The 22691-nt window shown below is 43.8% G+C and overlaps 1 protein-coding gene across 1 annotated transcript in view; it reads left to right on the top strand.

Moving 5' to 3' along the window:
- The window catches only part of ALOX5 (arachidonate 5-lipoxygenase), a 31972-nt gene extending 25685 nt beyond the window's left edge, over positions 1-6287 (top strand). Inside the window, exons 12-14 of the mRNA XM_074592185.1 lie at positions 818-918; positions 3568-3738; positions 4982-6287. Coding sequence (XP_074448286.1) covers positions 818-918; positions 3568-3738; positions 4982-5161 — 452 coding nt within the window. The 3' untranslated portion in view covers positions 5162-6287. The remainder of the gene's footprint in view (positions 1-817; positions 919-3567; positions 3739-4981) is intronic.
- The last annotated feature ends 16404 nt before the right edge of the window (positions 6288-22691 follow it).

Here is a 22691-nt window from a genome sequence, read left to right as displayed (position 1 = left end):
GCAGCTCGCCCCAGGGTACTGACACGTCTCTAGGTGTCCTGGAACCTGTGGTCACATTGGGCTGGGACAGGAACTAGAGCACAGGACTGTGATGTAGTGGGGACAGGAGAGATACAGGCTTGGGGATGCTTTGGTAGCAAAAGATTTCCCTAGTCCCTGACTATTCCCTCCTTTCTTTATGTAGCTCTGTTTGATTATTCCACTTCAAAGACAGCTTGATGCAACTTTTTCTGTTCCTCATTCTCTTGTTTCTCTTCCAGAACTTCTTGTTTCCTCACTTCCCGTTTCAGCAAATAAGTTCTCCCTGCACTTTTTCTCGCAGTACACTTGATTGCTGAGCCTCGGACCTTTATAAATACAAGCACATGGTCATTTGCTCCTTGGCATGAACCTTCCCTGCTTGCACTGCAGACTGAAGAAAAAGGGAGCATCTGAGGCCCCTGCCGTGTGGACTCTCTGGGTTCCTTACTGCAGGGTATGTAGGGTGAGAGGACAGGGATATAGTATTTTTTAAAGGTGTAATTATAATTTGCCTTTCCCTTAAGGAACACCACATACAGTGCAAACAGTGGTGATGGCTGACAAACCTGCATGAAGTAAGGCAGGGTCAATCTGGATTGGTGGCTGCACAGCCAAGACACAAAGAGGATGAGTAACTCCTGTTAGACCACACAGCAAGATTCAGAAAGAGAACGCCCTGCTCTTCAGTGACTGCCGCATGGTCCTCTAACTCATGCCTTTTGAATAGCTGATTACTGCTGGGTAGCTGGGTTACTTCATAGCTGGGTTACTTAAGCTTTTCTTCTCCCTCGTTTAGGATTTCCTAAGGCGATCAGGACACGAGAGAAGCTAGCAGAATATCTCACGGTGATAATATTCACCACATCGGCCCAGCATGCGGCTGTGAATTTTGGTCAGGTAGGAATTTCTGGGAAGACTGTTCTTCTTTCTGGGCTGGGAGATGTATCTACCAGAGCAAGGTCTGAGAAATGTTTTTTAGTAGATGTATAGACATTACATTACTCCTTCTGGTCAAAATAACTGCAGACCCATCTTCAAATCCCCATGAAGGCCGTGGAAACAGAATTCTTTTGGAAGCCGAGAAAGGTATTTTGAGTCCTAAATAGGTACCAAAGCTCAAATTTGGGGGTTCTAGCTTGTATATTTCAGTTTTAATGATTTTATTATGGGGAATAATGTTTTTAAGCGTTTAAATGGCTTGCTAAGACCCCTTTTAGAAATGGAGAAGGGTTCAGGTGCACAGTCTAGCTACCATGCCTTCCAGACACCACGTGAACTGCCTGGGTACGTGCTGGCAGTCTGTGGCACATTCTGCAATGAAACACAGTGAGTTATGCTGGGTGGCTTTGCTTTGCGTTTGCTGTGAGTGCAGTCCCGGGTAGCTACTGTGGGTTGCTGTTGTAGGCTGTGCTAATTTGGCAGCATGCCTGCGCGGAAGCAGCATACATCCCATTTTCAGATGTGGCTTAGGGAACTTGCTGCCTGCAGACGCCATCTGTCTTTGAGTTGGTGCAGCTGGCTGTTTGCAGCAGCTCAGTCCCAGCAGTAGAGCAATCTAGCTGGCCTGATGGAGCATTTCCCAAGGGTCCTGAGTTAACTGGTTGAAAGCTGCCATGCACGTCTGCAGGACCTCCACTTCTACTTGCTGCAGCAGCACAGACAAGCGTCTACAAGGTAAAGTCTCATTGAAGTCAGTGGGACACGAGTCCAGATCCTCAGTGATACCTAGGTACTTAACTCCCACTGACATACAGAGAAATTTGAAGGGGAACGTATGTGAGGATCAAGGCTTTGGTCATGTGTGGTCAAGTTTTCAAAAGCACCAATGTGCTTAATATTCCCAGTGCATGGGAAGGGCATTGCTGCTTGTTTTTTGAGTTTGTGAGACAACTGGCAACTTGAGCTTCCTCTGTGAAGTTTAACGAGTCATGTGCTGATAGCCTGTGTTATCCCTGCCTGCCTTTACTCTGACATATATCCACCCTGAAACTATAGTAACAGCCTGCCTTTCAAATGCTGTTTCTTCCAATATCAAGGCATTTTGGAAAGCAGACTTCACAGCCAGAAGCAAATCTCTTTGTCAGCCTATATTGCACAGAGCTCCTTCACTGAGTGGGTGGTTGGTCACTGGAACAGGCTCCCCAGGGAAGTCGTCACAGTGCCAAGCCTGTCAGAGTTCAAGGAGCATCTAGAGATGCTCTTAGTCATATAGTTTAGTTTTAGGTAGTCCTATGAGGAGCACGGAGTTGAATTTGATGATCATTATGGGTCCCTTCCAACTTGAGATATTCTATGGTTCTATGAGATTTTTTTTGGCACGTGTTCTGGCTTCAGGCCTGAATGATCTCACAGATAAGCAGGGAGACCATCTTTCCTATGGTAATTATTTCCAAACACATCCCATATCGCTCTCCATATTGATCATTCTGTCCACCCCTGCAGCTCAGGAGCCCTGGAGCAGGTCTAGAGCTAGATGTCAAATGAACCCATACTATTCCTGTGCCACGTCCATGACCAGGGAACTCCGTGACTGTTCACTTCTAACCTGTCATTACAAGTGATTGAGACATCTCCCAGCCTTCCCCTCAGGAAATCCTGTCTGTTAAAGTACCACTAAGAAACCATATCTTAATGTTGCCCAGGCTACCAGTGTTCAGCAGAGGGCCTTCAGAGAATGAGAAGGGGAATCTGGCATGCAGAGGATATTCAGCCCATCAGCAAAAGGGTCTTCAGCCATGGGAAAAAATGGCAGAGAGGGAGGGCTGAGGGTAGGAGGACATGGCTATGCCCTGGAGAGAACAGATTGAGCACGGCGTAAGCATAGCACACAGCTGAAAGGGGACTTTCCCTCAGGCAAGGCAGAGGTAATGAGTGAGGGTAATGAAAAAGTTCTCGGAAAGGAAAAGGCTATGATAAGTGCAACATCTCAGATGGTGGCGAAACTCAAGGTCATATTTGAGGCAAAGTGAGACATCACCATCCCACAACGTTGAAGTAGGCCAGAAGCGATTCTGATTTCCCAGTCTGGTGTTCACCATGGCCACATCCACATGCCATAGTCCATGATGCACCAGCATCTTTGCATCTCTTACAGCCTGACCAAAGTACTGTGGGCATGTTCTTTGAGGAAATTTTGCAGAAAAGAGCAACTGGAAGAAAGGAGATGTTATGAATTATATGGTTTTTATCAAAGGTCTCCTCAGATTGTCAGAAGAGATCTTTGTTTAATAAAATAGCGAAGTCCTTAGCCTGGCTGGTGAATGTGGGCTGTATGGCACATGCCTGTGGTTAGCAGAATAACTGCTCCCATTAAGGCAGCCCAACTCTCTCCCTTGTGAGATCCTGAGAAAGATGTTGGAGTTTTCCTTATCTCCTTCATTCCTTCTCTAGAGCATCTCTCTGTCCTTTAGTTAGTATCTTCCCTTTCTGAGAGGCTCATATTACAGAAGCAAACTCCCTGCTGTCAAGACTCCTGATTTTCTTGGTGGTGTTCCTAAATACTGGCCACTGTAATTTTTCACTGTGCTGTCTTGCTTTGTTGAGCAGTATGACTGGTGTTCCTGGATTCCCAATGCCCCACCAACAATGCGCCGCCCTCCTCCAACAGAAAAGGGGACAGTCACCATCGAGCAAATTGTCGAGAGTCTGCCAGACAGGGGCCGTTCTTGTTGGCATCTTGGAGCTGTCTGGGCCTTGAGCCAATTCCAGGACAATGAAGTAAGTCAACCTCCCTTCTCTAGGTGGTGGAGATGTAGGTGAGACCACAACGGCCATGGCAAGACTGCACAGACTCATGAGATTATAGTGCTGCTCTGTGCTTGACTGGACGGTGTTTGCCTTTCTGTGGAGATGTATCCATGGTGTGAGTTTGCCCAGACACAAACCAGCTCTGAGAAAGAAGTCATATTTTTACTCTGAGGCTGTGTTTCAGCCAAAATGAAAGTTTCTAACCTCAAGTATGTCATTGCTGAGTAAGCATACTGGTGTGGGAGGAAGAGGGCTGCACAGGCACAAGGATTTTCTCCACTTCTTGCCCCAGCAGTGCTAGTGGATAAACTACAACACCACCGTGTCCCCACGTCCTGTCCCTTTGCAAAATCTGCCCCAGTGCCACGTGCACTATGATTGTGGCTTGTGCCTGGCTGGCGTGCAAAGCAAACAAAACAAGCCTACAGGATGCTTTGCGAGCATGGTCCATAGCCATTTCCCTCATGTAAAATGAAGTCGTAGGTACTTGGTTGTCTCACCCAAGGGCTTAGTCTAGAGGATGTGTTTTGAAATCCTTAAATGGAAGACGATGGACAGAGAGTACTTCTGAAGTTTCTTCTCTGAAGAAGGAAGCAGATTTCAGCTGACAAGCTAGTAGTATGGGTGGTATCATGGGAAATAGTTACCTAAAGTAGGTAATATGCCAGCATGCATATTGGTATTCAGGGCACTCTTAAAGTCCAAGCTGACTAAAGCAACTGTCAGGTTGAACTTTGAAGAAGAGTTTTAAGTCAACAGAAACTTCAGCTGTCACTGAAAGACGGAGTCATCTTCATTTTTCATCCCTGGCTGTTCATTCACCTCCCATGCTGTCCTTTTCTTTAGCAGCACAAATCTTTGTGTGGCTACGCAGATAGCTGGCTTGAGAAGCTGATCTGGCTGACCGCTAGCCTGAAAAAAAGTGCTTATTTTTCAGTGGATTGGCTCCCAGCAGGTGGAGGAGGTGCCACATAGACACTTGAACCAGCACTGCAGAAAGATGCAGGGATGAAATGAAGCAGCTTACAGTGGAGGGAGGATGGGACAGCATCTTTCATTGGCAGTGCCAATGTAGGCTAGCTTAAATATTGATAGTACTATTTTAATAGTAGCATTTGTGAGGCTCTGGGTGTTGTTCCGCTGAATGACATAATGTTGAAACAGAATAGCCTTTGCTTTCTCAATGCGCAATTTCTTGATGTTTTTCAATTAGCTGTTTCTGGGCATGTACCCAGATGAACACTTTGTGGAGAAGCCAGTGAAAGAGGCTATGGCAAAATTCCGCAAGAATCTGGATGAAATCGTCAACGCCATCACCGAGCGCAACAAGAACAAAAAGCTTCCTTACTACTACCTTTCCCCAGATCGCATTCCCAACAGTGTTGCTGTTTGAGCAGAAACCCAGGAGAGTTTGGAGGCGTGTAAAGCTAATGATGCTTTCCTGTTACATATGCTTCTTGTCAATGAACTTTCAGAAATGGATAAAATAAGAAACCACCCTCTCCATCAGAGCGACCCATAGTCTGTTTGGACTTTCAAGACAAATTTGATTATGACTGATCTTGCAAAGACTAGCAGACAACCCTCTAGGTCAACTTTGTTACAAGTTTGTTTTTCCAAGATTGCTTAATTAATCTTAGAATCAATATCCATGTTTCTGTTAGCTTGCTTTCTCCTGGTCAAAACAGTATAATCACAGATTCACTTATCTTATTCAATGAAAATAGCTTCACGAGCAATAAGCGAATCATATCTTTAATATCCTTCCTATTTTTAATAGGTGATACTGGTAACATATAAAAATATAAACTTTGAAGCCTATGTATTGTTTTTAATCTGATTAGAACAAATGTTAAATATTTTCACTGCAACTGTGAATGTCCTAATCAGGATGAAGGTAGAAGCAGGACGTTTTCTTAACATAGTTGATGGGTTTTTGTCACTTTCTTACCAACTTCATGTGAAATGATGTAGCCTGATTCACAGGAGATGAAAATTTTGTACCTACATAAACCTATATATTTTCTACATAAAACTAGCAAGGTTTGTTTTAGCCTTTGCCAGTAGAGTTTGATGTCTTTCATATGTACGGACAAATGTTTTGCTTAGCACAATGGCAATGAGTACAGACCTAGCAGTGCTTATGCTCGATTTCTGTTTCATTGCTGAGTCTGATGGTTTTTGTGTATAGTTTCCTTTGTTTTGTGGGGGATGAAGAAGCTACTTTGTATAATGATAAAAGTTGTGGAGAATGGTTCATTGACAGCTTATAAGAGAAGTCTTCAGATTTGGCCAATTAAGCATAATTGGCATGTTCCGCCTTAGCTAGAAACAACTGAATTTTGTCTGTTTTGTTTAGAGGTGATTAAGTGCAAGTACTTGGGCTTTGGTTAAGGGGGAGAGAGTTTTGGTTTATTTCCCCTAGAATTTGTTCCTTGTACTAGCTTCACCAGCCTACAGTGTGTTTTCTCAACAGCTAAGAAAGCGTCTTATGCTAATAAAACAAAACTGAACAAGGATATGTATCTAGCTTTTATTTCTTAACTCGATATCTAACGCTATATGTCATGAAAACCTTGTAGGAAGAAGCACAATGTGCTCTGTAGAGAAATGAAGCTCCTGCACTTTGAGAAATATAGTTATTTCTGTCATTCATGTATGATTTGGAAAAGGGTCCTACTAAAATATACACCCTTTCTGGTTCATATGAAACACAGGCATGGAAGCACAACTAATTTTAGACCCTTTACAGCAGCCTGATTCCCTTTTTCTTCCCCCGGCTAAAGAGTTTCGTCAAAAATGTGGAAGGTAAGACCACTTCCTGTTATTGAGGAAGTACCTTTAAGACGCGTGCATCTTCCTTTTACTGCAGCCCGTGAGAAGTGATGACTGTAGGAGCCGAGGCATACAATTATGTAGTGACACTGGAATAGGACAAGGGAATCGGAGACTATAACGTGAGCCACAAAAAAAAAAAAAAAAAGAAAGAAAATAGGTGCAAAAAATGCAATAAGCTGATGCAGTATATCCCGTGTGCGAGCCCTAACTCTTGTTCTTCACCTGGATTACAGCGAATGTCCTCTTGCTTCAGCTTTCATATGGTAATGATCTGCATAGTCATGCATCAGTCCAGAAAATGAAATATGGGAAGAGAGGCTGATGCCTGTTTTCTTGCGTCTGCTCCCTCTGCTCTAGCCTGTGGACCTGAGATACAAGTAGGATTGGTGGAGGTTTGGGAAATTGACTGTGCAGCTTTCAAGGCCGATATTAACAGGCTGATTCAACTGCAGGAGAGGCTGTGGAAAGAGGTAGGGAGGTTAAAAGTAACACTGGCACCAGAAAGGAAGCAAATACATGCAAATAGTAAAGTCCTTACTCTTCCTGGGGGTCTGGATACACATGCTGCTGTCCCGCTCCCTGCTCCCTCTTCAGAGAGTGACTTTCCACCAGAGAGTCACCTTCCCGTGCATGGGCCATGGGTTCCTCCCATACATCCTTAGCCATGACTTGCACAGAGGTATCTCCTAAGTCATGCTACTAAGGTACAGTGTCCACTCGTAGAATCACTCCTAGATGGAAACGGAAGGATCAGCTCTCTCTGAAGTGGGTCATGCACTCATCTTTGTCGTAGATATTGCCGTTCAATGTGCATTGTCCAATGTCTAATGGGGTTTGACAGTCAATGGCATGTGTCTTGGCTGGATGGCTCTTGCTGATGGCCAGTGGAAGGGAATTTAGCATCTCTTCCAACTCAGGCTTCCTTGCTGTCTTTTCCAGTTGCAGTGATTCTCAATCAGCTGGAAGATGGAACCAGGAGATGTCCCCTCCAGAAAGTTCTGGCGGTAACTCAGGAGACTCTGATATCTCAGCCCTTCCTCCTGGCATTTGATTATAGGAGAGGGCTCTCCAGCTGTAAAACACCATTAATGCTCATGAGAAAGGAATGGGGAAGGGTTGTCCTAAAGGACTGTCACAAGTAGAGGAGAGACCCTAATATTTTCTCCCCAAGCAGATTCCTTAAGGAGAAAAGGAAGCCTTGAGATGGAGAGAGACCATCAACGAGGGGACAAGGCAGGTATTTCCCTGCTGAAGTCTCTGACTCTTTGGGTTCATTGGTGACAGTGAGGATTTAGACCTCTGCAGCCAGCCCAGCTCTCATCACTGACCTTCCATGCTTTCTTCTTTTTGCAGGGTGAGTTTAACCCTGTAAACTCTTTGTGGGACACTTCCTTCCCCAACCCCCAAACATCCCTTGCAATAATATGATTCTCACTGCCCCTGGAAATAAATTGCAGGTACTTCATAGCATCCCACATGAAGTAAGCTACCCGTTTTCTTGAAGTCAGTCCCCGTTTTACGGGTGGGAAATGGATTGAGCAATGAAATCCGGCACATCAGCTCTGATTTGAGGTGCCTCCTTTGTAGAAAGATTGTGAGAAAGTTGTTTACCTGCAGCATGCTAATGTTAGCCTTCTGGAGTGTAGACACCATGTTCAGGTTTGGCCATTCAGAATTATTTGCTTTGCTGCATGTAGGTCAGAACATGGAATAGACCCCAGAAGACCTGTTTCTAACTAGGAAGTTTTAATCGGCAGCTGGCCTTTCCTGCCACAGTGGTAGCTAATTGCACACACTGAGGTAGTAGCATAAAGTGCTTAGTTTGCTTTATTTGTACTATAAACAGGACTAAACATTGCACAATCAGACATGGCTGGTTAAGTTTAGAGGTTGACTGCGTCATGGGTTTTTATGGCCAGAAGACGTGACTACGATTGCTTAGGCTGATCTCAGCCTAATACAGGTCTTCGGACTTCCCTGAAGCATTTACCTCTTCAAGTTCAATACAAGGGTGCTTGATCTAGGAAGACCATCCACTCATTATTTACCGAAACACATGGTTCACCCTGGTGCTTGAGTCACTTGTCTCACTGGTGAATCCCTCTTGCCGTGAAAGATACGTGCTGTGTTTCTAGTTCTGCATGCATTCAGTTTTTGCTTCTTGCAACAGACAGCTTCTGGCAGTAGCTTTGTGTGACTGAAGATTCTTCTCTGACCAGTTCCCTACTACATCCTTCCCCTTTCTTTTGGTTAACTGGATTAATTTCCTGGAGCTTTATGCTCTAAGACTTTCTTTAAACCTCTTACCCATTCCCACTGTATCTTTATTTACACTGAGTGGACAGCATGTGGGCAGTTGACAATGACCATGATTCAATGGCTATTTCAGTCATTATTTCATAGGCTGCATTTCCTCCTGCCTGCAACTACTTGTCTGTAGTTTGTAGATTTGGGTCACTGACATGTAAAAACAAAACAACAGGTTGTTTGCTTGCAACCAGCGGCTCAAGAGATCCAGACTGAATCTCAGTGGCCCAGCTTTATCAGTTCCAGTTACTGGAGGACACTGACATGCTCATGTGGTTTATCAGCAACCTCTTCGTTGCACCAGCTCTGACATTCAAATTCAGCAGTGTTGCCTGCCCAAGTCCGTCATCTCTGCTAAACAGATAGCTGGAAGAAACCAAGTTTGAACATTGCAGCTGACGCAAGCAGCTCTTGCCTCTGCAGAGGGCATGGGGAAGAGGATGGGTGCGTCAAGGAAGCCGTGTCTCCAGGATCCTGCCAGGGACAGAGACACATGGACTCGCACGGGTGCTGCTGTCACTGGTGCAGCCGGCGCACAGGGGAAGGGAGGGAGTGGGGGCATACCAGCCTGTCTCAATTCACATACACCCAGGTACGTGCATACAGGGATATAAATATAAGGACACAGGCAGGTGACATGACTGGAAGTGCAGGGTAATGTGGTAAACCATCACAGATGGGAGGAACTTCAGGTGGGCAGAAAGTTCTTACCTGCATTTGGATTTTGGCTGGAGAGCCGAGTCTAAAAGGCTTAATAAAAGTTTAGCCAGGCCTTTTCATGACTATGAGAAATTACTGGCATCTTGAAAGGAGATGTCTACTGTGGTAGTAGACACCGCAGAATATGTTAACTATACAGACAGAGGTTCTGTAGAGAGTCTATGGAGATTTTTCCATAATCACGTATAAAATTAGAGGCAAAACTCAGAAAAGCAAGGGTGTCAGTTCCGTGATCTGACCACAGGACCTGAATTTCCTTCCCTTACTGCAAGAGTTCCCTTGCAAAGCAAAAGCTGATGTTGCAGTTGTCCAGATAAATGGACAAAATAATGGGTAAGATGCTGATTGTCTTCAGCAGTGTCAGGAGAGAAGAGCTTTACGAGTTGAAGAATTAAATTCCACCCTGAATATGTCTTTATTTGGCAAACACTGGGAAGGTTAATTGCCCTATATAGTGAGGTGGGGATGCTGAAGAAGGTGTTGCTCCTTCTGATGGATCTCCCCAGAGACTGGAGATGTACAGTTTTCAGTTTAGTGAGGTGCGTTCTAACACAACGCATTTTTTTAATTGAATGGATACACCATAAATTGCTTTGGAAGGGCGGGGGGAAAGGTAGCTGAAGTAGTCATTTTGAGCTGCTTCTCACAGACCTCTGCTATCACTTTTAAAATCAAAAGCAACAGAGTGGTTTAAGTGTTTGTTCATTTGGTGGGTTGGGTTTTTTTTTAAGCAGATGCGAGTAGAGATTATTTTGCACATTGTTTATACATTGTTTATTTTAATGAGCTTTCTTTAGCCACAGAACAGGCCCAGCAAAGGTAGAGATATGTGGAGTGCGTTTTGGAGACCATGAGGGATGTTCTGACTGCTGACCTGAAGTTCTCATTGAGGTTGGAAGATAATTTAATAGCTATAATATATTAGAGCATACCATCTGTCAGTTTTAGTGTCAAGAGTAGTTTCAGGTGTTGTAAATTATTTGGCATTGCCACCTTATGTTCAGCAACTACCAGTCTCTTGATGAAAGCCTTTGCCTCAGGATATAGTAAAGGGAAGGCAGAAGATCTATTTGTTGATAGTCTGCTGATACTGCAAACAAAATTGGGCAAGATTCCAGGGTTGCTCTAAATTGATGTAACTAATTTGAAGTAATAGACGGCTACATGGATATATACCCACTCAGAGCTGTCTCTAATCTTTTCCTTTATAGATGTTGCCGACTATTTTGATCCTTTCCTGTTCGTTCCTGGAAATGGCATGCTTCCCATACCTAACATCTGTTATGGCTGGTAATTGTGGGCGGATTCTGTTCCAAAGCACTAGAGGGCGGCAATAGTATATTACAAATAAATCTCTTTCCAGCCCTGGACGATACCGGTACCACCAGGATGAGCCCTGGTTTCTCTTCCTAGTCCTCTTCTCCAACAGAGCTGGTAATGTTCAATCACAATTATGATTGCTAGGGCAAGCACCATAACACTGATTTTTTTTTATTTTTTTTTTTAATGAGTCCCTATTCATCCTTTGCTGTACTAAAGCAGACTTCAAGCGTGAGAAGCCTGCCACTTGGGTATGGTGCACTGGCTTGTACTCAGTGCCTCTGCATTTGCATTAGACCACTTGTTGTTGGTTTAGGTACACGCTTAAGAGGAAGGGCATGAAGAAGCTCCCTCTGTGCACAAGTTGCTGTATGTGAGATCTGCTTGTCTGAGGCTTTCTCACCATTCCTGTTGGCCACCTCCTGACTCATGGGCTCTCCTAGCAGCACTGTTAAAGGAGAGCCCTTACTGATACTGAGCAGGAATGTCATAACCAGGCTGTTGCCATCTATTTGGTAATATCAGACATGGCTGTTGCCCTGACGTATTCAGTACTTCTGGTTTTGTGTGCCAGGTTCACTTGAGGCAGGATGGTGACAAATCTATGGGTGATTCTGAACAGGGTGTTCATGTGCCAGCTCTTGGTTTGGAGGGAATATCCTCTTATCCAACACTTTTGCTGCTATTGAGATTTTGCAGGAGACTAGATGCTTTTCAGGTTATTTGGCGTTACTATCTGGAAAGCAGACCCTTGAGAGCTTCAGTTTTTTCTATTTCATACAAAACAAAGACAGCCTCTTTGACGCAGGCAAGGCCAAAGCAGTAAGAGTTCAGCATTTTAGATGACAGAGAAAAATGTATGTGATTAGAGTTCCTAAGCACTGCATGGGTCTGCGAGTAATTGCAGTAGGTTTCATAAAGCCTGCACTTACACCACAGTCAGTGAGAGCAGGAGAAATCAAGCTGGATTAAGTCCTTTCAGCTTCAACCGATGACTCCACATCTCTACCATCGTAACTAACAACAGCCTTTGGTTCAGTGGGTCAGGGGCTAAACCCTCGCTTTTTTCATGTGAGAAGTATGTTTCCTTGGCTTGCCGAGAGTAGTGCAGCTAGGTAATGTCAAGACAAAAGGCTGGATAAGACAAACTGAATTTAAATGACTAATAAACAAAGCAGAAACTTGAGTGAAGACTCCAGATCAGAACTGTTATGGGGTTTGTGTAATTCTGCCTCTAAATCCAGGGAGGGTCTGATTTTCTAGCTCAGGTCCATCTCTTCCTCTCTACTTATCTCCAAGACACAGGGCACAAGATAGTCACTACCTGGGTAAGAGGAAATCATCAGATTAGTAGGATAGCAATGTATCAGCTCATGGTTTTTAGTGCCTCCTTTGGAGCTGTCCTCTTACTGTTCACCTCAGGGATTGCATCCTGCGCGAGAAAGAGTTGGTTTTGCTTCACAATCCGCACAGCAATTACCTATGTTACTGAACACATTTCCCGTTTGTATGTATGCAAGTGGTGGACAATGCTTGAATGCCTTCAGTGTAGTGAGAGAAATTTTAAATGAGCTGTTTTTCAAATGTTTCTTTGTAAGCGTTGAGTTGGAACCTAATATCCTAGTTTTAACATCTGGCCTTTGGTAGGGCTCTTTCCAGCTTCAGCTTCTCTGGTGAGCACAACTAAAACTGTACATCCAGCAGCCTTTTAACCTTAGTTTTGTGGTGTTTAAACTTCAGTACTTGGTGGTTAGGCCCAATCTGTAAATACATAGCTGAGTTATCACCTCATTAAAAAAAATAAAAAAAATTATGTGGGAAGCTAATAAACTCAGTTGTTCATAGACTTCCTTCTTGGAAGACCTCTGCCAAAACCAAGGGAGTGACACGAGATGGCAAGTCGGCCTGCCGCGATTTGTTTACCTCTTGCATGAAGAAGCACACCACTGAGCTTCTTGATGTGTGAGTGCAAAGTTCGTATCTCCACCTATTCCAATAATTTAGCTGGACTGATGCCAAGACTGGGTGAAAAGCTTGAAGTAAGAGCAAAGCCATACCTCAAAAGAGAGGAATGCCCTGAATACTTTACCACACAACCTTGGGTCTAAGCCTCCTGTAGATTTGCTAGCAGACACCAGCGTTTTCCACTGCTTTCCCAGGAAGCTGCTGACATAAGAGGGATTCGTCTCTGTGCAGGAAAGAGGGAAAGAAAAGGAACTGGCAATGGGAGAAATGAGGAAGGATGTTTCATTCTGTCTATAAAATCCACGTTCAAGACTTAAGAAAGGGAAGGAGGAGACATCGTGGTGGGACTCGCAAGCACCATATGGTAAGTCATGTCACTTTTTTTTCTTGTGGAGGCAGTAAAACATGTATTTGTATCCTAACCTCCCCAGTGATTTTATAGAAAAGATCAATATGTCTCTGGCTTTGCTGACTTTCTTTCTCCTTTCCTTCCTGACATGCTCCCGGTGGGATGAACTGCACTGTTTGGCTTAGCTCCGCAAATACAGGCTGCTTTTACTGTTGTGTTCATTTGGTAACTGGAAGACAAAAGACAAGTCCATGGGAAGAATATCACCAGGCAAGACTCCTTGTCCGGTTCAGCCAGAGATCCCATTTTAATTTCATAGGCATTTGGTGGTTCAGGCTATGCTTTTCTTTCTTTTTAAACCTTCTACCTGCAGATGAATTATTAGTTACTACTAATAGTATATTCACCTACTCAGCCTTATCTACTGCTAGATCTGTTTTGCAGGTGTTGCTCCTGGAGTTTCTTTTCCATTCCGTAAATAGCAGACCTTCTGTGGATTTCTTCTGTCCTTTTTGCTTACATGACTAGAAACAGCATTTAGGAACAGAAAACCATGAGAAAAAGCAATTAATGTTCCCTCATGCTATCTGTGTTTCCAGCCCAATAATGAAATTAAGTTGTCTAGGAGAAAGTGAAAAGTGGGACTTGATGTGGTAAGAGATGCTCTGGAACTCCTAGTGTCGTCTTTGACACTCTCAGGGTCTTCACCCTTGCTAGTATTTTCTCATCCCAGAGTGGGCTTAGTGAGACAACACACAGGAAACCATGATGGTTTGGGTTTCAGGTCTTAATTCTCAGAAGTGATGAGGATGTCTGCTCTCACATATCTTATCTTTCACATATACCTAAACGAACACACACATTTGTAGAAACTAATGTGTCCCCTATAATGTTCTTGATTCGCCTATGGCAGATTAAGATCTCTGTCTGACCTTGTTGTGTTGCCAAGCCAGAGCAGTTACATGAGGACCAGTACCAAATATTGACTGCTTAGGCCAGCGGTATGTGTGGTGGTTATGATCAGAGCCTGTGTCTGACAGGATATTTTCCAAAGCTCAGTGGTATCTGGATGCATATTGTTGCTCAGTGAGAGGTGATTTGTGTGGAGTACAAGGATGCAATACATCATTACTCACATTCAAAACCGCACTACAAATGTGTCCTTCTTGGAAGCTCCCCATCTTTTATGTCCCTTGGTTTTTCACAAGTTCTGTGGTGGGGACTCAGAATTGCTAATAGAAATGATTCATGTAGTGTTGGCTCCTGGGCAGAACTTTTTATTCATCTGCTGGCAGAACAGGATTGTTTTTTATGACAAAGGGCATTAAGTATTCGGTACCTACTAAGAACTAGTGGGAGCTGAAATTTGGTAAATTCTGCATATAAGGACTTATGGAAAATTTCTGTAGGCCCAAAGAGGGCCCACGCTAACATAATCCTTCTGAAACTCTAACAACATCCAATCACGTACAAAGCAAGAATTAGGTTCTACAGTGATTGGTCTGGTTTTTTGAGTTGCTAAACACGCTAGACAAATATTGGCCTTTTAAGTGAGTCTTCAGTTCAGTTACTCCTGTAATTAGTCCTTTTCTCTATCCAGAAGCTTTGTGGTGCAGAGAGAAATGTAGAAACTGAAGAGGTGAGGTGTGGTACGACAAAACAAGGCAAGTGAGCTTTTTTTTGTGGTGACCTTGGCCACAGTTAGAGGGAGCTGTCTGGAGAGGTTAGAGAGAACTGCCTGATGGGGAGGGGATAGAAGGTGACTGTGAGCAAGTCCTGTGCACCAGCAACTGGGACAGGAAGGAAGGAGTTGGATAGATTCACTATTTAATTTTGAGCTTCATCTTAATAAACCATGATCCTAGTAAGAGGAGAGTTACTGGGAAAAAAAAAACTTTTCAGGCTGCAGCATGGCTAGCAGTTGGAAACGGAAACAGGTGAAGTAGCAAGCATACCTGCCAATGGAGAAGTGTTGCATCCTACTATGATGATAAGGAAAAGGCCCACCTTGCTATGTCCTGTTCTGTAGCTTTTCAGTTGCTGTAAGAAATTTAGATTGTTAGATGTGAATGAAAACAACAGAACATTGTTTCCTGGGTGTTTTGCACAGAAGGATGCTGATATCCTCAAAGACATGAAAGTTACCACCCAGATATCTGTAAAGGAATACTTGCAAAGCAAGGCAGGAGAACAACTGAGACCACCCTACCAGTGCTTCTAGGGAAGGCAAACTGACCCTACTACAGCAGTGGAAGCTGCCATAAATGGTTGTAGAACCTGATCTTATGTTCCCTTCACAAAGACCCCAGGGATACCACAGTACAGGAGCTAGAACACATAGAAAAGGTGATAGCCTGGAGCTGAAATGACTCTTCCTCGATCACTGCTGCCTATTAGGGTGCAAAATCCTGCAAACTCTTCTTTAAGAATGTTTTAGCTCCTAACGTTTACTGTCTGAACTTCTCTTTTAACCTATCTGATCTCCAGGCTTGATCCTGATCCCTGGCTCTGGTCTCACCACGGAATATGAAAAGTCAGTCCACAGTGATCTACTTCAGCTTAACAACTGTGCCTGATCGAAAACAGCACAAGAAACAGTACCGGGGAGAGATCAAGCACACACATGTGAATGCCCTGCCCATTTGTTCTGTGACTCTACAAACACCCCGGCAAGGATGAATACCAACAGTGAGACAGAAACCTTCCAGCAGTGTGGAGAAATGAAAAGTGGAAAGGTTCTCCAAAACCAGTCTATCTACGCTGCAACCTGCATCTGGTCTGCAGGCTCACAGCATTGCTCTCTGAACTGGGAACATCCCTCAAGCCCTCTATTAAAAGGTCAATGTTGTCCTAGGTCTGTGGAAGTAGATCAGAGGAGATGGGGGAAAAAAAAACTCTTGGAAGCAATCGTTCCATCTAAACAAATCATTAGCAGGGAACTTTAGAGCAAACATCGATTACTCAAGTCTCAAAGCCTTGATAGCAAAATTTACAAACGCACCAAGTCTAACTTTCAACAAGAACCAAATGCAAGAGTGACTTCAGTAAGTAAAACCCTACCCTGAAATATATATCTGTTTATAATATATAACCATATCCCACTCTACTCAGCGCTAGCCAGGCCACACCTGGAGTACTGTGTCCAGTTCTGGTCCCCGCAGTTCAAAAAAGATACAGATAGACTGAAGATGGTCCAAAGGAGAGCCACAAAGACGATCAAAGGGCTGGAGAGCCAGCCCTGTAAAGAAAGACTGAAGTTAGGTCTTTTCTCCCTGGAGAAGAGATGGCTGAGGGGGGACCTCATCACAGTATTCCAGTAGTTAAAAAGCAGCTACAAAGAGAATGGAGGCTCTCTACACAAGAAGCAACATGGAGAAGACAAGGGGCAAGCAACAGGTACAAATTGCACCAGGAGAGGTTTCATCTTGATATAAGAAAGAAATTTTTTACAGTGAGAACATCAATCACTGGAACAACCTCCCCAGGGACATGGTAGAGTCCCCATCACTGGAGGTTTTCAAGATGCAATTGAACAAGGTGCTAGGTAATCTCACCTAAGCTCCTTTTACCACGTAAAGTTGGACCAGATGATCTTTCGAGTTCCTTCCAGTCTGGCCTGTTCTGTGATTCTATGATCTTTTTCTTTCATTCAAAATATAGAATTTCACTCAGACGCTAATACCTCTTTATACATTGGTCAAATGCATCTGCAGTAGGCAAAACTGATGCGTTCTTCCTGGTGAAGGAGCAGTCATTGCGCTGTGGATTTCCTGGAGGAATGTTCCCACGTGGAACCAATATTCCTGACTGAGTGGAGCAAGCTGTACTACTACTTATCTTGTATCGTTTCAGGTGCCCTCGTTTTTCATAAGCTGTATTGCTATGACCTCTACATCCCATCTGTACCTGTACCGCGGAACAAGGAGTGGATAGCTGTTGATAGCATTATTAATGAGAAGATTGTGGAAGTCCTGGAGAACGATGATTAGTGCTGTTACCATGGTTACAGAAATTTTGTTGGTGGAGATATCATCATACATGCCATGCAGAAACCCATGAAAATTATTCCTGTTACACTTATACCAGTCTACAAAGACTAATACTTCCGAACTCTTTTAGACATGCTTGTAACTGCAGATAAGCTGAGGAGAATTGTACTGCTTTTGTTTGATGCTACTTATACTTTGCCCAGTCTATGGCAATGTCGCTTTTCAGTAGAAGTCAACAACCCACAACTTTTGCACAAAATAAAGAAAACCATAGATTGTAATAGAAAACTGATTCCATTGAGCAGAAGGAAAGAGATAGTATGGAGGGAAACAGACACAGGTAAGATCATAGGTCTTATCATGTTTAACTGTTGGATTAATTTAATCTGAAGTTTATTTTGCTCTTGAGAGGGAGAAGAGAGTGACAGCTTTGGAATGAGGCAGTTTCTAGTATGGGACGTTAAGGGTTGCTCAGCGCTACTGAGGCAAGTTTCTGCCAGTTTATCTCCATCAGTCCAGGCTTCCCACATCAGTCTATTCAAGATGCAAGTTGGGCCAACAGTTTGTTAGGTGCCTCACTTCAGTGAGGATTTTGACAGATCCACCTTACTTTAAAATGTCTAAGGCTATATGTATGCAGTCAGACTCCATGATGAGACCAAACTGTTTAATTTGGGCACAGTTCTGTGTTCATAAATGATTTCTAAGACAGACATAGCTCATGTTGCATCAACTAGAAACACAGGCAGAGCAAAGTCACACTGTCCGCAGTTGGTGATGGTAATATATCCTGAGAGTTTTACCAAAACAGTCCTGTGGCAGTTCTTTCAAAACTCTTCTGTCTGTGAAATCTAGATCTTTGGTCCCGGAAGGAGAGAAAAAAATGTATTGTGCTCAAAGGTAAAAACCTTCTAATGCTAGCCGAAATAACATCTTTAGTCGGACTAACATATATTGCCTAAAGAACTCCAAAAAATCTTAGTGTTCCAGTGAGATATGCATACCTTGAGGAGAAGCTAAAATAGTTTATTTAAAATAGTGTGAAACTCTCCAGATAGCCAAGGGGATGTAGGACATTCAGGCCACTCCTGTGCTGAACTGGAAATCACTGAGCGCATCACTGCTTCTACTGGAAATCACTGAGCGCATCACTGAACATATCCAAGCCAGCCACACACAAGGTAAGGGAATGCAGGACTGGCCCGAGGGACAGGCAAAGCCAGTACGTGCCTTGGGCATCAGATTTCAGGCAGTGGCAACACAGTCACTTCTCTGATGGTCACTATTCCAAAAGGTCTCAGCTACTTGATTTATTAGACTGTACGTCCAGTTATTATTCCTTTTTGTCTAGCATTCCCAAGGGACTGACTTGATTGTGGAAGGTGATGGTGAAAATGACAAATTATAACCTTTCAAAAAGAGGCAGGACTGGGCTTCCAGTTTCTAAAATAAAGAAGCTGAGAGCTTCACTATTTAGTTATCCAGTTTTTCTGAGCTGATTGCTTTTCTATCCATTGAACTGAGCTCTGTGCTGCTGAGACAAAACTCACTAGAGACGTAAAGCAGCACTCCAGGTGCCTACAGATGTCCAACCTGGCATGGCCTTTTCAATGAGATTGTGTTGACTTGGCTCTGCTTAGTCAGTGCTACAGCAGATAAACAGTATTTTTCTTCTCTTCCTGTCTCAAATCATGGTACCATGGTGCCATGTTCTTTTTTAAAAGTCTGCAATGTATGATATGGTGCCTCCTCTGCAGTGGCGTTAACAGAGCACTTCTTTGTCACAGGGGCAGTAAAAGACTGCCTGCATCTTCTCCAAAGCCTGTGGGAATGGTACATGAGAGCTGCCACTGAAAAGAAGATGACTTTGGCAATGATCGTCTTCAATCACTTCTTCCAAGAGTTACTTTACCACCCGCTGAGAGGTGTGAGGCACTGCATCGCACCATTACTCTTTAGCAAGGATGGCACATACACACGCGCTACTGAGCTGGGAAACAAAGTGATCCCAGCTGATCCCAGCCATGTGGAGGCAGCTCTCCGAGAACATCTGAAGGTCACTTTCCCTGATTTTACCCTCAAGGGACAGATGAAGACAAATGCCAGTAGCATTGTTGTGCAAGGTATCACACCTGTAGGCAATGCGAAGATCTGCATAGGCAAACAACAGACCCTGAATGACATCTTGCAGACAAATGCCACCCACAGTGACTGTGAAAGATTTCAAGAGGTGATCAAAATAATGGCTCTGTGTCAAGACAGGGAGTCCATTGCCAAGCTGCAAATGTCCAGTGCCTGTGGAGTGCCTCCGCTGTACATGATGGAAGATGGGAACCGGCTCTTGGCTTTCCTGCAGGAAAAAAGAAATAAGCTCACCCAATCCGTTATATTAGGCATTTTAAAAGATATTGCCACAGCTGTCGGGTGGTGTCATCATAAGAGAGTCTTACTTTGCAACGTCACTCCACCCAGGTTCATCGTGGTCACAGGTGGACGACAAGGAACAGGAGAACTTCGAGTGCAGGTCAAGCTGTCTGATTTCTTCCAGGCCAGGCTGGCTCCGCCAGAGGATGAGAGATACTACTCAGCTACTTGTTGTCCCTTTGAAACCATCAAATCCGGGCAGCTCAGAGGTACAGACGTGCAGAACTGGTGGGGTGAAGACAGGCTTGGGAAATGTCGGTAATTTCCACTGGGCTGCTATTTGCTGAACAGCTCTTTTGTGAGTCATTTCTCTGCTCCAGAGGTTTAGTATCCTCAGGGAAAACTTATTATTATCAGTGAAGACCTTAGAGAGCCCTGATAAATGCAAGCTAACACTAGTAATGATATGAATATGCAAAAAGACCAAGAGCAAAATGTAAGAAGCTCCAGAGAAAACCTGTTCTTACCCTGACTGCTATCGAAGAAAATGAATTCAATTGCTCGGACACCAGCTAGTTCTCCTCCTACTCAGTTTTTTGCTGCAGTCTGGCAGTCATTCTGAGTACCTGGCTAGGGCTGGTGGGTTCTTACAAATGATTTCTATGTGCACAGCAGCAGTAAGCACTCAAATAGGGCTCTGAGCCACCTGATCTAGTTGAATACGTCGCGGCTCATTGCAGGAGGGGTTGGACTAGGTGACCTTTAAAGGTCCCTTCCAACCCAAACTATTCTATGATTCTATGAAACCTGCTGTAGATAGGGTTAATCATGTGCTTCTTATAAGGAAATGGCTTTGACAAAAACAATCAGTTCTAGAAGTACATAAAAATTCAGCCAGTCTCTGCATACGGCACCTATTGCAGCTTTGCCCGAGAAGCTGTCATAACAGGCTAAGATTAGATCACTGAGTCATCAGAAATGATGGAAAACTCATGCAGTAAGCAATGCCCGTCAAAGGTTAAAGAATGAAACTGGCCCAGAAATGCCCAGGAGTATGTAAACTTCAGAGCCTTGCAGCTTATTCTTTGAAATCCTAGGCAAAGCCCTTACTCATTCTCTCAGTTTCCCACCCTGTTACTGGAGCCACACAAGCCTGATGGCCCAGGAATATATTATAAAGTTGGGTGTCTAAGTGCGTTCTTGCATGTGTAGTAAAGGCTGAGTCGCACCACAGCTGTCCTTCAGTGAAGACGCTATAAAAAAATCCTCCTTTTTTCATACCTGACAGAACTCCTCTGAGACCTCCATCCCTCAGTCAAATGCAGTTACAAGTGGTCAACGTTTTTCTGGATTATTAAGGTGTGATAGAAAGTCTCATACAGACAGTATGAATTATTTTCCGTATTTTGCTCTCTTTACCCTCCTTATGACTAACTTGTTGGCTGTCTAGTAGCTGTTGCTAAGAACTGTTTTCCCACTTTTATTTTTTTGTTGGCCGCATGCAGGTGCTGTGAGGACGGTTACTGGTGGTTACAAAGATAGATCTATATCCATGGCAAGGGTAAGAGAATTCTGGTCACGACCTTTGTCTTGATTCATCTCTGTCTTAACACAGGAGACAGTGAGGAGCCACTGTCCATATACTTCAGTGCTCCTGAGTCCCTGCAGTATCACATCTTCTCTGCTTTGTCCGATGCATGGGCTGTTGCTGCGACGTTTTACTCCATTCTCCTGTACGGTGGGCAAAAATACTTTGAGCTCAATTACTTGCCTGTGTCCAGATTCATAGGGGAGGTAAGTGGCTTTCACAGGGGATCAGAAAAGCATCTCTGCTACCGACTGGAGGGTGTGTCCTTAATGCCAGAGAGTGTTAAGGGTATGAAGGGACACTAATATTGAGAAATGAACAGGGGCCATGAAAAATACAACCAATTTCAGCCTGAGACGCTGAAGTTAACATTCAATTTGGTCTTTCAAGCCTGTGGACCTTGATAAAACATCTGTGTCTGGGAGACCGCACAAAGAACAATCCTTGGCCACACAAATAGGCTCTCCTTATCTGACTGGTTACACGTCCATGTGTGTAGTTCAGATAAGCTCCATTTTCCCCAAGGTAAATGGGGAACTGAAGACTCCAGAGAGGTGATCAAGTCATCCAGAAAAGGAGAGGAAATTGCAGACATCCATGGGAACCAGAGGAAAAATCTGCATATTGTTAAAAGAAATCTGGTTAAATTAGCATAAGGACTTGCAATAGCAGCTTGTGTAGGATAGACTAAAGCTGAAGTTTCTGCTCTGGATACTGTAGTGAGTTATTGTGTCAGAGTTCAATGAAAACCACTTGTATCTGAATATTGTCTCTACCCTGGGATGGGAGTAGGGTCTGACACCCCTGTCTTTGAAAGATCTATGACTGCTGCATTGGAAACTGCTAAAAAGTAAAACAGATTAGGACCAGCTACGGTATAAAGGGACTTAATTACAAGGAGTAGGACATTGTTGGATCTTTCGGGGGTGAAGGGAAAGCCAGATTAGCTGCAGTTCAAAAAACTAAACAGTGCTCCACAGCGGTGTTGGGGAACTGGAGGAGCGAAAGAGGTATTTAAATAAATCAAATTCTGCTTCATTATGTTGGTCTAATCCTGGAAATCAATAGTTGACTCATTTACATTTCTGTAACCTATGATGTCACCTTGAGATAGTAGGATAACCATTGCCCAGGGATGTTCTGTTTTGCAACAGTCACCATGGTTGGTCTTTTTCTTTGTCTTAGGTCTGTAGTGGGCACAGGGCACAAAGACCAGACTCAATTCCTCTGAAACTGTGGGACGTAATAGCCCCCAACTTGGAGTATGATGAGACAAAGTGTACATCCATGGAGGCACTGACAGAGCGCCTGGAAAACTACAAGAAGACCCTGCATATGGAAATCACTATAACTGGCTAGGGTCTTAGTCAACATCACTGTGGCAATGACTACTTAATGCAGTACTGGTCATTTGTGGCATTGCAGTAGCCAGTCAAGGGGCTGTGCTAGGGCTGTACAGATGGAGTTTTAAGATAAATGTAGC

Source organism: Larus michahellis, chromosome 6 (genome assembly GCF_964199755.1).
Source record: "Larus michahellis chromosome 6, bLarMic1.1, whole genome shotgun sequence".
Classification (NCBI taxonomy): domain Eukaryota; kingdom Metazoa; phylum Chordata; class Aves; order Charadriiformes; family Laridae; genus Larus; species Larus michahellis.
This window is presented reverse-complemented; position numbering and strand designations above follow the sequence as displayed.